General features: G+C 50.1%; 2 protein-coding genes across 5 annotated transcripts; one reads left to right on the top strand and one right to left on the bottom strand.

Moving 5' to 3' along the window:
* The first annotated feature begins 200 nt into the window (after window positions 1-200).
* TMEM97 (transmembrane protein 97) lies at window positions 201-8,284 on the top strand. The gene is made up of 3 exons (XM_047080739.1): window positions 201-375; window positions 5,760-5,904; window positions 6,976-8,284. Exons 1-3 carry the CDS (start codon window positions 247-249, stop codon window positions 7,233-7,235), a joined length of 534 nt encoding a protein of 177 aa, XP_046936695.1. The 5' UTR covers window positions 201-246; the 3' UTR covers window positions 7,236-8,284.
* A 102-nt stretch (window positions 8,285-8,386) lies between these two features.
* Window positions 8,387-14,912, bottom strand: IFT20 (intraflagellar transport 20). Of its 4 annotated transcripts, none has more exons than XM_047080743.1 (6): window positions 14,774-14,912; window positions 11,435-11,483; window positions 11,141-11,269; window positions 9,893-9,978; window positions 9,266-9,369; window positions 8,387-8,799 (listed from the first exon to the last, which is right to left on the bottom strand). In XM_047080743.1, exons 3-6 carry the CDS (start codon window positions 11,265-11,267, stop codon window positions 8,718-8,720), a joined length of 399 nt encoding a protein of 132 aa, XP_046936699.1. In that variant the 5' UTR covers window positions 11,268-11,269; window positions 11,435-11,483; window positions 14,774-14,912; the 3' UTR covers window positions 8,387-8,717. The 4 variants fall into 4 exon arrangements, with proteins under 4 accessions (XP_046936699.1, XP_046936696.1, XP_046936697.1 ...); XM_047080740.1 differs by having other exon boundaries at window positions 11,435-11,677; window positions 14,774-14,862; XM_047080741.1 differs by having other exon boundaries at window positions 11,435-11,619; window positions 14,774-14,790.
* Between the last annotated feature and the right edge of the window lie 53 nt (window positions 14,913-14,965).

The raw sequence follows: 14,965 nt of genomic DNA, 5'->3' as shown, positions 1-14,965 counted from the left end.
GAAATGGTCTGGGGTGGCACCGCCTCTACACGCTATACTTGTACGAGCCAATGGGCGTGCCCTGCGGCGAGCGCCGCTCCCGCCGGGGCTTTGCAGCCAGCCAATGGGAGTGGCCGACGTAGCCCTCTCGGGGGCGGGGCGGTGGTCAGGGAGCGGAGTCCTGGGACGCGGCGCGGGTCGGGCCCACTTCCCACGTCGGCTTTCCGGGCTCGTGTGGCATCCGCTCCTCACCGGCGCAACCAACCGATGATGGGGGCTCTGGGTGTCCGGCGCGGTCTGGAGTGGCTACTGGGCCTCTACTTCCTCTCCCATGTCCCCATCACTCTGCTCTTGGACCTGCAGGTGGTGTTGCCGCGCGAACTCTACCCCGTCGAGGTGAGGGCGACGATCGGTCCCGACGGCCGGTCGCTGAGTTTGGGGCCCCTCCGCGCATTGCGATCGTTCCCCGGCGTCCCCAAGACCTCCCCTCCCCCGCTCGCCGCCCAGCCAGGGTTCTGCTCCCCTTTCCCCCCCTCCCTCCCTTCTTAGGTCCTGCCCGTGCCCCAGCCTCTCCTCACCCTTCATCTCGACGTCTTGCTTGGGGTTTTCGATGGTCCGGACCGTTATCCCAAGCTGCTTGGAGCAGACACTTTGGTCCTTTTAAAGACAGTTCTTCCCTGGGTATGCGTAAGGCTCTCAACACCCTACCTCTGGTCACTTGTATTTGAGGGAAGTAGCCTGGATGAACCAGTGTCTCAATCACGTGTTGGATTTGTGTGTTCTTTGAAAGAGCTTTAAAATAACGTCTAATCCCAAAGCAATAGTGCAAATAGCATTAGACCCATAACACAGGGCATTCACGGATCGTCATTGCTTCGGTCTTAGGATCCATCGACTTCGAAAGCTCGTAAGTAAATTAACGACACCTTTTCAAATCAGCCCTTTTAATTAGGTTCGAGTAAGAATGATCACCTGACTAGAAATAGAGGCGAGAAGCCCCATTTCCTCGTTGTTAATGAGTATTCTTTACCCCAAAGTTTGCTTTAATGCTTTTCGTTTCTTCAGAGCCACCGTTTTATTTTACCTGGTCCTTTCACCTCTGGACCCTGTAACCTTCTCCCGGGGAGCTCCTGTCCTCAGTTCTGTGCTTCTCCACATCGTGTGCAGAACTGTGGGCAAGACTGACTTGTCTACCTGTTTCCCTTTAGGTGCTTTTTCTCTGCAGAGCGGGGGTGGGGGGCGGGTGCTTCACCTGAGGTCCCTGAACTCATGGGGTATACCATGGGGTATGCAAAACTGTGTGGGCCTTGTGGTTTCTGGGAGGAGAGTCACAAGCTCACACATACAGGGTATATTAGTTTCCCGTTGCTGCTGTAACAAATTACCAGAAACATGATGGCTTTAAACATTTGTTCTCTTACAGTTTTGGAGGTCAGAAGATGAAAATGAATCTCGCAGGCCTAGGGGAATCTTTGAAGGTCCTAGGGGAGAATCTGTTCCTTGCCTCTTCCAGTCTGGTGGCTGCCAGTGTTCCTTGGCTTGTGGCCCTATCACTTCAGTCTCTGCTTCTGTCATCATTTGGCCGCCTTCTCTTCTGTAATCCAGTCTCCCTCTGCCCCACTTTTATACAGACACTTGTGGTTACGTTTAGAGCCGACCAGGTAGTCAGCATAACCTCCCGTCTCAAGACTCAAAACCCTTACCTTAATCACATCTGCAAAGTCTCTTTGGCCCTATAAGGTTACGTTCAGAGCTTCCAGAGATTAGGAACTTTGGGGACTGTTACTTGGCCTGCCACACAGACCCAGCAGGTAGCACCCGCTTTCTCAGCAGGTCGCCACCGCTCTGCACCAGCCATTAGTTGCCTTGAAGAAAGGAGCCTTGTCTGTGGTTTTCAGAGTCTGTGTGGCCAACAAAACTCAGGCAGGCTGCCTGCTTAGTGTTTGGCGTGATGAGTCCCTTTAATACTGGGCACTTACCTTAGTTACTCCAGGTTACTCCGGACTTAACAGCTGGTGCTTTCTTGACCTCTTCTGAATATGCCGTTCCCACAGGTTCTTGCTTACCACCCCCAAATACAGTTCAAATGTGTCCAGCATCATAAAGACCCCATTTCAGCTTATCTCTTTGATTTGGTAAAGTTTTCTCGGTTTTAATGTTGACTTATTGTAAAAGGTCAAGGGCCATTGCCAGTGGGACCTGGCCAGAAATTGTGTATGTCTGTGTCTTTCTATCGGATGCGGTTTGAAGGTGTTGGCGACACGGGGGGGATCCTATTTTGGAAGGGCTGTTGTCTCTCTTCACTCTTGTTGCTTTGGAGTTGAGATTGATGGTTTTGTTGCTTGGTTATGGGGAAAATAATAATAAAAGCCTTGAGGGATTCTCAGATTCTCTTTGAAAAAATGCCCAATCTTCACATCTGTTGTGTTTTTCTTCCCTAAATAGAAGGAATTTCCTCCTAGAACTAAAATGCTTGTGGCGATCCCATAATGGTTGGGGCTGATCTTCCTTGGTTTGAACCGGTCAATACTTGGAAAAACTCTTACTCTGAAACAAAAAGAATTTAGTTTGGGTTGGAACATGGAGAGGATGGGAAAGGCATTGTGCAGTATCGTTTGCAGCTGGTAGCATTGGTTCTGTTTAAGGTGAGCGTCTAGGTGTGAAATCGGCCTGTGCTCATCCTAAGGTAGAAAAGTGCGGGATTGTTCAGTGGCAATTCCTGGTTTAGAAATTCTGGTGCCAGGGGTGCCTGGGAGGCTCAGTCAGTTAAGCAACCGGCTCTTGGTTTCAGCTCAGGTCATGATCTCACGGTTCGTGAGTTCAAGCCCTTCAATCCCAAGCAGGGATACTCTGATTCTCTATCTCTCCCCCTCCCCGCCTTCCCACTCACGAGCCCGCACACGCGCGCTCTCTCTCAAATAAATTTTATGAAAGAAATAAACTTAAAAAAATGGATTGTGGCCTTAAAAAGGTAAAATAATCTATTTTAAAAAATCCCTGTTTATAGGCCAGGTCAGTAGTTTAATGGACACCAATGGTAAGTGGAGTCCAATGTGTCAGGTATAGGGGTGTCTGGGTGGCTCAGTCGGTTAAGTGTCCGACTTCGGCTCGGGTCATGATCTCGCGGTTCCTGAGTTCAAGCCCCGCGTCGGGCTCTGTGCTGACAGCTTGGAGCCTGGAGTCTGCTTTGGATTCTGTCTCCCTCTCTCTCTGCCCCTCCCCTGCTCACACTCTGTCTCTCTCAGAAATAAATAAAAATTAAAAACAAAAAATGTGAGTCAGGTAATAAACCATTTTGGGGGACTTACCTAATAAGAGTAGTTCTTAAGGACCAGTTGCATGCTGCGCTCTTAATAGGATTAAACTTGAATTTCTCCACATACGTGTTAAGTTCAACTAAGTAATTGTAAGATTTACTCTGTGCTTGCCATTGTTCTAAAGACCGTGTACATTAACTCATTTAATCTTCCCATTAGTGAAGGAAGTGCTATAATTGGGAAGCAAGTTCAGTGAGATTTAAGTGCTTTGCCCAAAGCCCGCACCCGGAGCCCTTCACTCTACCAGGGGCCTGCGGTTTGCTTTCCCTCAGCCCTTAGTCCAGGTCCTTTCCGGCAGCATGCGGCTCGCAGGCGACTGTGGGCGGGCGCTAGGATCCTAATTGATGACCTACAAGAGCTGGCTGGGTTTTGCTGATCTCATCCTGGATTTATGAAATAGACTGTATACAAATGGAACAGAAAATGAAATCAAACCAGGATGCCTTTTAAATTTCTACGGTAAATCTTGACAGCAGGTCATTCCCTCCAATATTTTTAAAAAAAAATTTTTTTAACGTTTATTTATTTTTGAGACAGAGAGAGACAGAGCATGAACAGGGGAGGGTCAGAGAGAAGGAGACACAGAATCCGAAACAGGCTCCAGGCTCCGAGCTGTCAGCACAGAGCCCGACGCGGGGCTCGAACTCACGGACCGCGAGATCATGACCTGAGCCGAAGTCGGCCGCCCAACCGACTGAGCCACCCAGGCGCCCCCCCCCCCCAATATTTTTTAAAGAATATCTGGAGAGCAAAAAAAGGATCTCCAAAAACATTTGACTCAAGTTGCTTGTTCCACAGACGAGGAAATAGAGCCCAGGAGAGGTGCAGTGACTTAACCTTTTATGAATTTTTTTCTGCCACCTTACCGTCCTGAAGAGTGCCTAGAAGGAAGCTAAGGGTATTGCTGTGAGTTTCAACTTCAGATCAAGTACAAATTAGACATCACCCGGTCGATAAGCTGGTAATCTAGCCAGAGCCTTTCTGAAATTAATATCATGCTAACAGAATGTTTGTTTCTGGATATTTGCTTAAAGCTCAGCTTCAGCGGTGAGGCCTTGGTTTCACAATGGTGAGCCTTTATCTTTTGACTAAAAATTAACAGGAAAAATACTGCAATGGAAAAAAATGGCTTTTCCACTGCAAGCTAAATCCTTACATTGGAAGTTCCCTTTATTTGCTGTAACTTGATATATATATATTTTTAGCTTTGGAGACAGGTGTGGCAGGACAACGCCATCTCCAGGATGTAAACTGTGACAGACCTTTTGTAGTCCCATGTGATGCGGGGGGAACCCTACGCTTTGGGCCCTTAAAGGCACAGAATGGGCAACCTCCAACCTTTCTGCTTCCTTCCTCTGCTGGTAGCCATGGGTCTGCATCTTTTTTTTTTTTCTTTTTTTTTTTTTTTAGAGAGAGGAAGCACACGCGAGCACATGAGTCGGGGAGAGGGGCAGAGGGAGAGAGAGAATCTTAAGCAGGCTCCATGCTCAGCTGGGAGCTGGCGTGGGACTCAGTCCCACAACTCTGGGATCATGACCTGAGTGAAAAATCAAGAGGTGGTCACTCAACCGACTGAGCCACCCAGGCGCCCCTGGATCTGCATCTTTTGATTTAACAGTGTAATCAGAGGAGGGTGGGCCCCAAGCTAGAACCGGGACTGCTAACCCTCAAGCCTTGACAGCCTAGAAGCTCTACAGTTTGTGGTTTGGGCAGTTTGTTCTCCAGATGTCCTGTGGGTCTCCTAAAAGAGAACTCTTCAGAACTACAGTAGTTAAGAATGATGAGGAACTTGGGGCGCCTGGGTGGCGCAGTCGGTTAAGAGTACGACTTCAGCCAGGTCACGATCTCGCGGTCCGTGAGTTCGAGCCCCGCGTCAGGCTCTGGGCTGATGGCTCGGAGCCTGGAGCCTGTTTCCGATTCTGTGTCTCCCTCTCTCTCTGCACCTCCCCCGTTCATGCTCTGTCTCTCTCTGTCCCAAAAATAAATAAAAACATTGAAAAAAAAAATTTTAAAAAAAAGAATGATGAGGAACTTGAGATTTAGGGATTCAGTTGTCTGAAAGTGCATCTTAAAGAGGTTAAACTTCTCTCCCTTCCGTTCCACGCGCCCCCCCCCCCCCCCGAAAAAGACAAAGAAACTCAATTCATTTCTGTATTTGAGGCAGTCTGGCCCTCGGAGCTTGGTGTGCAGCTGCTGTTAAAGGACAAATGTTAGGGTGGTTTTCACAGCCGTTGGCTGACACGCAGGGCTAGTGTTACCCGGAGTCACGAACGGGTAGCAGAGGGGCTGGAAGAGCTGAGGAAGGCTTGGAGGAGGGAACATTCGAGTCAGAGCTAGGGAGTCTTTAGGAAGGGGCCATCTAGGCTGCCTCGGGGCTGGGCAGTGAGGGACTCTTCGGGGGTTGGAGCGGCCAGCCTGTCCTGCCAGGTGGCTGTGTTCAATGTGCTCGTTCTCTCTCCTCAGTTGAGAAACCTTCTGAAGTGGTATACCAAGGAGTTCAGAGACCCTCTGCTACAGGAACCCCCAGCGTGGTTTAAGTCCTTCCTGTTTTGCGAGCTCGTGTTGCAGCTGCCTTTCTTCCCCATAGCAGCCTATGCCTTCTTCAAAGGTTGGTAACTGGGGGGAAAATCCCATTTGTGCCCTGATACCCAGTCCCGGAAATCTTTGGGGGAAGTATCTCAGAGGAGAGTGATCCCTGTAGTCTGAGGGTCACCTAGGGTGGGGTGGGAATGGCCAGATCTTGTAAAGGGACATCAGTGTGGCTCAGGTGGATGCCTGTGTGGGTAGCTGAGCCGAAGGACTGTCACCTGGAGATCTGTCCTACACCTGAGGCTGCTTCAAGATCGAACTTGTTCCTGTTTGTTGTCTTTTTTTTTTTACCCCTGCAGAATTTATCATTAGCTTTTATTTTTCTGATTTGGGGAGCACCATACTGGCTTTTCAGCGGTAGCATCAGGCTAATCCCTGAAGGGCTTAACTTCTCATTTATTCTTACAGTGTTCCCGTGTGACCTAACGCTTTTAGAAAGACGGGGGCCATACTAATGTACATGATAACTAAGCTCATACAACCAGTTTCCCACTGGAGCTCCCAAATCCATCTCAGCAGAATCTGTTGATCTTCTCACATGTATATATACTTATTTAACAGATGCTGTGGGCAGGCCCTTCCCCCTGCCTTTTAGGCCAGACTGGCATAGATCGTAATGGCCGTTTTACTGCCCTAGAGTTTCTTTTTCTTGCTTTTTTTTTTTAAATTTTTTGTTTTTGAGAGAGAGAGAGAGAGCGCGTGCGCATAAGTGGGGGTGGGGCAGAGAGAGAGTGGGATAGAGCATCCAGAGTGGGCTCGGTGTTGACAGCAGAGAGGGCTCAGACTCGTGAACCCCGAGATCATGACCTGAGCTGAAGTCCGACACTTAACCGACTGAGCCACCCAGGCGCCCCACTAGAGTTTTTCTGAATTAAATTCCAACCCCCACCCTTCGCGCTTTAGCAGCCGGTGGGCTAGAGCCCCAGCTTTGTGCATTAGGAGATACTAGAACACATCGGGTTTTCCATTTGTTTGTACTTGGAAAGGAGGTAGATTCAGTGGAAAGGGAGCAAGCGTGGAGACTGGTGTGGGCGCCCCTGGAGTCGTGGACATACCTAACGCTTACCTCTTTCTCTTCCCCCAACTTCAGGAGGCTGCCGGTGGATCCGCACCCCTGCAATCATCTACTCCGTTCACACCATGACAACTTTAATTCCAATTCTCTCCACGTTGCTATTTGAGGATTTCTCCAAAGCCAGCGGTTTCAAAGGACAAGGACCTAAGACTTTCCACGAACGACTAACCCTCGTATCTGTCTACGCCCCCTACTTTCTCATCCCTCTTATGCTTCTGCTTTTCATGTTGCGGAGCCCCTACTACAAGTATGAGGAGAAAAGAAAGAAGAAATGAGAGAAATGACCACTGGCCCGGCGGGAGATGCCCACAGGGCAGTTTCCTGTTGGACCCGGTATGCAGAAAACTGCTCAGAACCCATGTTTTTCGGTAGCGTTCGAACCACACCAGCAACACACAAGAGCAAGACACTGGCAGGAGCCCCATCAGACCCTCCCCTTCTGAGAACACTGGCACCAACGGACCAATCACCCGAGGACGGACAGGGGGGTGTGGGCTGCGTTATAGGGAGGTGGAGCCAAATCCCTCACTGTGTGCCCAAGTTCCGCCGGGAGCAGGACCAGACCAGAAACTGGATAAACTTCTGAGACACGTGGCCTGCTTGGCATGTTCACGAGTCACTTGACCCACAACGTACAGGTGACTAAACCCTCGATTCATGACTCTCGATTCATGGTGTCATTAACCAGCAAAATGAAGAGTGGGATGTTTCAGGCCATTTTTAAGTTTAAAACTGTGACTTTAAATTCATTGAAAATGATATCCTGGTTTTTTTTGCCTCCCCCTCTGGTGGGGGGAAAGGTCCTGTAAGAGGTTTAGACTTGGGTTTTGCTCAACGGTTAGCTCTGGCCTGACTTTCAGAAATGGGTTACGCTGGAAGGTGTTTTCTTTCTGTCTTAAACAGGTCATCCCAGAAAAGATTTTAAGTCTCCTTAAAGACCTTAGTCTTCTGTTTTTACAGACCACCTGACATAAGTCCCGCTCTGAGTCTAGTGTCTCAAACCTGTTCTGGAAGTGTGCTTCCAGGGGGAATAACGTCACCTCCCTGATAGTTTCATCGTCATTCCTGGCTTGTTCTCTAAGTAGAGGGGCAGCTGGGCCTGACGTGTCCGTTGTGTAAATACAGGAGCTCTTCGTTGGTGTTCCTTAGTTTTCTCTAAATACGTACTCAAGGCCAACTCAAAACCAAAAACTCAGTGAATGCATGGAAAATGGTAACTGGTCCTTCCTCTTTTTATCTGTTTTGCTCACAAATCATAATGGTCTGATTGATGGGGTACCATCTGACACCTGTGTCCGGTCCCAATAAAGGTAGCTGCCGACGACTGTCTGCTTCGTTTCGTGGCCTGGGGGCTAGAGCGTCCGGGGTTCCCTTACAAGGTGTTCCATGTACACTTCAAGGGCAACAGGAAAAGAGGCAGATCAAGCCATTTGAAAACAATAATTTATTGCTCTTCCTTTGAAAGCTTTGTGACTTTACAGAAAAAAAAAGGGTCAAAATTTACAGACTGCTCAGTTCAGGCTAAGTGCCAAGAGGTGAGAGCCTGGACCACTGTGGCCACGGGGTAACTGCCCAGCAGATGTTCGCTGACATTTGCAACAAGCCCCCCAGACTTGCTTACTGCCTTCAGAGATGCTGCGTTTTTTCCGCACCATCTCTCAGGACATACTTGGGTCATTGGTCAAGTCACTGGATTGGTACAGAGGTTTTTTGGGTTTTGTTTTTTGCCTGGCCTGCTATAAAATGAAATTTCCAGTTCATTTCTGAAAAATAAATTGGTCAATAAATTCATTTTGTTCTGCTTCTACTTTACACAAAGCTTCATATTCAACCCGATACCTGAAAAACAAAATCGTTAGAAGCCCTAAAAATGGATGAAATAAACCGTGGACTTAATTCTTCTAGAGAAGAATGTAAGTGATTTAAACGATCCCAAGAAATGGTGTGAGTTCGTAATGAAGAAGTTAGGGTAAGAAAGAAAGAAAGAGGCGAAGCCCAACCCAGGGCCACCCGTGAGAAGTCTCCAGGTCTTTTCCTCTAGGAGAACTAGCCAGCTTCACGGACTCGCTACCGGAGCCTTCTAGCTCCCAGACCACTAGAGGTGGTTTTGTATTAGCAAGTGTCCTTTTTCCTTCTCATTAAACAGGACTTGACTTTATTTTTTTAAGTCTTCAAGTCAGATGGCAAGTGGGACCCTGTTCCCGAGAGGACAATGGTGAAGAATAAGGACAAGAGGTGGCCACTCAAGAAGGAAGAATAGAACTGCAGTCGAGCAAAGAACTTTCTTTACACCCTCACCTCTTACCTTTCAAGCTGCATTTTCTTTTCTGCTATTAGGGCTCGGAGTTGCTGCTGTTGGGCCTCCCTCTGCTTTGCTATAGATTTGAGCAAGTTCCGAGCACCAATGGCCTAGAAAGAAGGTCGTGGCTTCGTTAAAACCGTCTTCAGCTAAGTCCTCAGCCGAGGGAGGGCCACTCGGGGGCGGTCTCAGTGCCCAGCCGGGGACAGACCGTCGAGCCCAGAGCTTCCGGAATAACCTGATGAGACCTGCATCGCAGCTCAGGGGCAGATCCGCGAGTCCCCCCGCCCCCGGAGTCTGGCACACGGGTGCCAGTGGCCCCTCTGGTGCACCATTGAGCCCTGTGTCCTTTGCCAGGTCACTGATCCCCCCGTATGCCTTCTTCACTTACAAAAGCATAAGACCACCCATCTCAGCGATGTGAACATGAAATGATGACAAAGTGCACTAGCATAAAAGAGTTCAACTAGCGGAAAGAGTTGACTGGGAATTGTTAACTTAGAATCCCGTTTTACTTAAAATAATCCCATCCCCCGCCCCCCCCTCCCCCCAGCAAGGAAAAGTCCAGCGGGCAGGAGGAGAGGCTGGTGAACCGTGTCCCAGGCCAAGATGGAGAAGGCACGCTCATCTTACCTTCATCTTCTCGTTTTCTGCTTCTTTTGCCAGTTGGTCAACAAGCTCAATTAAACCACCAACTATTTTCTGAAACTGGCCAATTTCTTTCAGGGGAAGAACAGAAAACAAAATGTTTTATTTTCTCTGCATCATCACTCCCTTCGTGTTCCCTTGTGGCGAGAGCAGGGCTAATGTGTGTCCGAGCGGTCTGGCGCACGGGCCTAGAGTCTTCCACCCTTGGTCTAAACCCAGAGGAGGGTGGCCAGGCGCTCAGAGCTGGAGCAGGGCACACTTGGACCTTGAGTCCCAACTGAGCCAGCCGGTGACTGTTGACCTCGGTCTGTGAGGCTCCCGGCGGCCCATCCTCCACACAAACTCCATCCTGCCCTCCCCAGGAGTGACAGGAAGCACAAGGGGCATGTCCCCAGAAGGACGGACTCAGGACGTGAACACAGTCTCCTGACTGGCCACAGATATGGCCCTAGGTTTCAGTTAATGGTGGTGGTGGGGGCAGGGGTTTGCCCACGGAGGGCAGAGCTAATGAAGAGCTCAAAGCATTCAGGTGCTGATCTCCCATTCGCTTTTTTCAACGTCCTTGGGTGTGGGGGGACCTCATCCTACTGAGGAGTGAACTAGGACCCAGGGAGGAGGGACGGCATGCAGTCAGAAGACTGGCAAGGGAGCCCAAGCTACCTTTCACCAGCCAAGCTCTCTGCAGACTATGGAGTGCCCAGAAGGCTCAGAAATCCCTGCTTTAACCACACGTGCTCTGTATCCGCTGCTCTCGGGTGCTTGCCTCCTGGGACAGGAGGTGTCCTGGGTATCCAGCTAAAATAGGACTTCGTTGAGTCTGTTGAGCTACTTCTAGAGACTCCAGTTAATCAATTTTCACTCCAAGTGACGGTAATCCCGAGACTGAGAAAACTATTTCTTTCAAGAATCGGGAGTACCTAACTACTCCCACCCCCAAGCCACAGTTCTGCTTCCGTGAGGTTCAAGGTTTCTGAGAGGGAAGAAAAGCAACGATGGGACATCCTCCACATCTCACCATTTGTTCCGTTTGGTGCTCTGTGTGGGGCCACGTGGGCGCATTACAGGGCAGGCAGACGAGGTGGTTAGTACATGGGAATCGATAAAGGCCGGGCGCCACTTCCAGGGAGCCACAGCTCCACTCTGGCAGGGACAAGAGCTGGGGGCTGGGCGGGGGCGGGACACAGTTGGAAGCTCAAAGCTGAGTGGCACCACATCTCCCCAAATGACACTCACTGTCCACAAAGTCCTTGCACTCCTCCTTGAGCTCTGTGGTCTGCTGGGTAACCTCAGGGTCCAATACCCGCAGCTTGTTCAGCTCATCAAAGTGCAGCCCCGCTTCACCCAGGATGTCCTTGGCCATAGCTGTGAAGAAACCAGGCTGAATCCCCAATCGCTTCCCAGCCACCCAAGGAAATGCCTGCTCCCAGGCCAGCCCCGCTCCCGCCCCCAGACACCAACGCCAAAAACCCAGATGCTCTTCCTCCAAAGGCTCCCCCTTCCCTCTGCCTCCACCTCTCTGAGCCTCACCTGTTTCCCTTCCAGCTTCCCTAGAGGAGAGAAGTTCTGCTCTGAAGGGCTGAGAGTGGCAGCCGGGAGGAGGTGTGTCATAGGAGCAAGGGTCAGGAAAGAATAAAGTCCAGCTGCTTGTCACAGGCACCGTTCATTCAACACACATTTCTTGAGTGCCTTCTACAGGCCAACACTGCTAGATGCTGGGGGTACAAAGATGAGTGGAGCATGGTGCCCGCCCGGGAGGAGCGCATAGTTTAGCTGGAGGAAGACAGACACGTAAACTGAAAAGTACACTGTGTTAAGTGCGTTTACAGAAATATCGCGCAAGCGCTGGAGAACACAGCGGTCAGCTTGGGGCGGAGGAGTCACATTTGAACTAAGCATGAGAAGCCATGGCATATTTATCCCCAATTAGGTGCCCAAAAGGACATGAAAAAGCTTTTCAAACACAGTACTGGAATAACACCAAAAGCAAACGAGGAAATCTGCGTGAATTAAAGATCAGAGTTAAAAAAGAAGCCGGGAGGAAGAACCTTACCCACAATGTACGCCACAGGCTATTGTATGCTTGCCTGAACTCAAGGACTAGAGTTGGTTCAGTCTCTCTCCAGCAGAAAACACAAAAAGGAATGGCGTGTCAGCAAGCACATACCAAGTAAGGAGGCTGAGGAAAGGCATTCCAATCAGGGAAAATAGCACAGACACGAGCCTGAAGTCACTGAGCGGCCCAGAATATGGAAGGACTGAGGATGTAGCTGAAGAGGTCGGCTGGCGCCAGATCAGGAAGACCGTGTGCACCAAGCTAAGGCATTTGGGTTTCTTTCTGTGGGCAGGAGAACCAGCAGGGATATCTTTTCCCCTCCCAGGCCACCTTGAACTCCTGGATCCAAAGGATGCCTCAATTCCGGGAAACTGAAAACGCACCCTCATTCTGGCTCAAAACAAAACAAAACGGGCGCCTGGGGGGCTCAGTCGGTTAAGCATCCGACTCCGGTCATGATCTCACAGTTGGTGGGATCGAGCCCTGAGCAGGTGCAGAGCCTGCCTGAGATTCTCTCTCTCCCCTCTCTCTCTGCCCCTCCTCCACTCACGCACACTCTCTCCCCTGCTGTCTCAAAAAACTAAGTAATAAGCATTTTTTAAAAACCCTAAAAAAACGAAAAAATGAACATTAAAAAATAAAATAAACAAAAGGACACGCCCTGTCTACAAAGGGAGGCAACGCTACTTAGGGCTAGCCATTGGCTGCTATACCAATTCCAAGACCCCAGGTCTTCCAAAGGCTACCACCACCTGGTGCTGTGCCTGCCCTTTCCTCTGCCCCCACCTCCCCCAGCTGTTTCCCTTCTGGCTTCCTTAGAAAAGTTCTCTTCCACATGGGGTGACTGTGGGAGTAACTTTCCAGAGCAGGTATACCATAGGAGGAGCGATGGTTAAAAAAAGAATTCAGTCCCCCGGTTACCAGAACTGATTTTCAAGACAGCCAAAAATCCAGATTTATACATGAAATCTGACTTTTAAAGGAAAGCGCTGAATTCAAAAATTTAAAGGCAATACCACATCCAACACTGTGGGCCAACAAATGCGTGTCTACAGACTGTCTGACTGTGGCCCAGAGCCTTTCGCCTACTGGAAGGAAATAGGTTAGCATCTTCCTTTTGAAACATTTTAATCATCCCAAGCTTCCTTTTAATCAAGCTTTAAAAAAAATTTTTTTTAACGTTTATTTATTTTTGAGACAGAGAGAGACAGAGCATGAACCGGGGAGGGGCAGAGAGAGGGAGACACAGAATCGGAAGCAGGCTCCAGGCTCTGGGCCGTCAGCCCAGAGCCCGACGCGGGGCTCGAACTCACGGACCGCGAGATCATGACCTGAGCTGAAGTCGGACGCTTAACCAACTGAGCCACCCAGGCGCCCCTTTTTAATCAAGCTTTTTATTGTTTTTAATATAGTTGCCTCTCGAAATACTTTTTTTTATTTTTCAATTTTAATCAAGCTTTTTAAAAGGTCTGTCTTCCTGCTTTTTCTGTGACATTTACACATACAGTCTGAGCACTGAACACCTACCAGGTGATTAATCAGACCAACTGCTCTAGAAAGCTTCCAGTAACCCGAGGGAGCAAATAATCTGCTTCGACTGCCACTCCCGTCCCTGAGAGGAGGCATTTATTCAGAGACACCTTCTGAGTCCCTGCTCTGGAGACAGAGTAGTGAAGAAGATGCTTCAGTTCCTGACCTCTGGACAGAGAGTAAACAGATAACCACAAATTGTGAAAACAGTATGAGGAAAAGCACTGGGTGAAGATCCTGAAGCTAAAAGAAATGTAATGCCTTCCAAGAACCCAAAGTCTAGTGTGGTTAAAACCCAGTGAACAGGGGGAGTGTGGAACAGGGTAAGTCTAGATGGGGAGGCCAGCGCTGGTTCATGGAGGGCTCTGAAAGCCGCAGTCAGGAGCCCGGATTTTATCATAAGGGTAGCGGGCAGCCAGCAGATTCTCAGCAGAGTGGTCCTATCTGCCTTCTGGAATGATCACTGTGACCCAGGATGGAGAATGAATTGGAGGAAACAGAAGAGAGAGGCTACACCTACCTTGGTTCATCACTGTAACCCTAGCATCTAGCACGGTGCCTGCACATACCGAGTGCTTGCACTCAGCAAATGTTTGTGGAATGAATGTGGAAATAGAGAAGGCTCTTACAGTAACGAAGGCTTGGAGCTGAAGCAAAGTGTTCCAATTTGCGACGTTATGTAAGCCGAGTTGATAGCATTTAGTAAAGGACTGGATGAACGTAGGAGTTTGGGGATGAGGGAAGGAAAGAGGCCAGATTTCCATGTATCTGGCTTGAGCGCCAACTGGATGTTTGGAGGGCAAAGTTGAATGAGATGGATAGGACCGGAGAAGGAGGGTAGGGTGAGGGTTCCCAGCCAACTATCAGATTCTTTTCCAACTCCCACCACACGTGCGTGTCTGAGCATCTGAGGAACACCGGACACAAGAGCCGCATGGAGCTCCCAGAAGATGACAGCGGCGACACTCTCCGCCCCAGTTCCACTCCCCGCACTGCAGGCGCCGTCGGCGGGGTGGGGGAAAGGGGCACGGGACATACATACACAGTTAGGAAGACCTGGGTGGTGGAGCTGGCTGTCCACACTACGCAAGCGCCTTGAACTTATCTGAGCCGCAGTTTCCTCACAAGACCGTTGTTAGCCTCAGCGCGTTAAGTTCCAGGCCCAAGCTGGGTGTAACACCGCTCGCAAAGAACCGCGCGGAGTCCCCACGTTTCTTTCGGCCTCTGTCAGATTCACTCGCCCCGGGTCCGCCCGCGTCCCCCGGCCCGCAGTCACTGCCTACCTGCCAACCCCGTACCGGCGGCGCGCTGCGGCCCGGGCTGATTCCGACAGGCAGCTTCTCTCCCCGGTTAGCGGCAGCCGGTGCCTCGCCCGCCGGACTCAGCCGCTGCCACGGATACAGGACCTGTTTACCCACAACGTCATTACCTGACTGCGGAAGCACTTACCCCGCCCAGCCCGCAGAGCCTGCTGG

Source organism: Lynx rufus, unplaced genomic scaffold (assembly GCF_022079265.1).
Source record: "Lynx rufus isolate CCGP_SWC_20201006 ecotype Redwood Valley unplaced genomic scaffold, mLynRuf1.p SCAF_18, whole genome shotgun sequence".
NCBI lineage: Eukaryota > Metazoa > Chordata > Mammalia > Carnivora > Felidae > Lynx > Lynx rufus.
The sequence above is the reverse complement of the archived record's forward strand: the minus strand, read 5'-3'. Positions and strand labels throughout refer to the sequence as shown.

Bases quoted from the DNA above. Each gene is read 5' to 3' on its own strand.
- IFT20 (XM_047080743.1), bottom strand. From the start codon at position 11,267: ATGGCCAAGGACATCCTGGGTGAAGCGGGGCTGCACTTTGATGAGCTG. The intron at 9,979-11,140 runs GTGAGTGTCATT...TTCCCCTGAAAG, and splicing joins GTGCAAGGACTTTGTGGACA to AAATTGGCCAGTTTCAGAAA. The intron at 8,800-9,265 runs GTAAGAGGTGAG...TTTGTTTTTCAG, and splicing joins AAGAAAATGCAGCTTGAAAG to GTATCGGGTTGAATATGAAG.
- TMEM97 (XM_047080739.1), top strand. From the start codon at position 247: ATGATGGGGGCTCTGGGTGTCCGGCGCGGTCTGGAGTGGCTACTGGGC. The intron at 376-5,759 runs GTGAGGGCGACG...CTCTCTCCTCAG, and splicing joins GCGAACTCTACCCCGTCGAG to TTGAGAAACCTTCTGAAGTG. The intron at 5,905-6,975 runs GTTGGTAACTGG...CCCCAACTTCAG, and splicing joins AGCCTATGCCTTCTTCAAAG to GAGGCTGCCGGTGGATCCGC.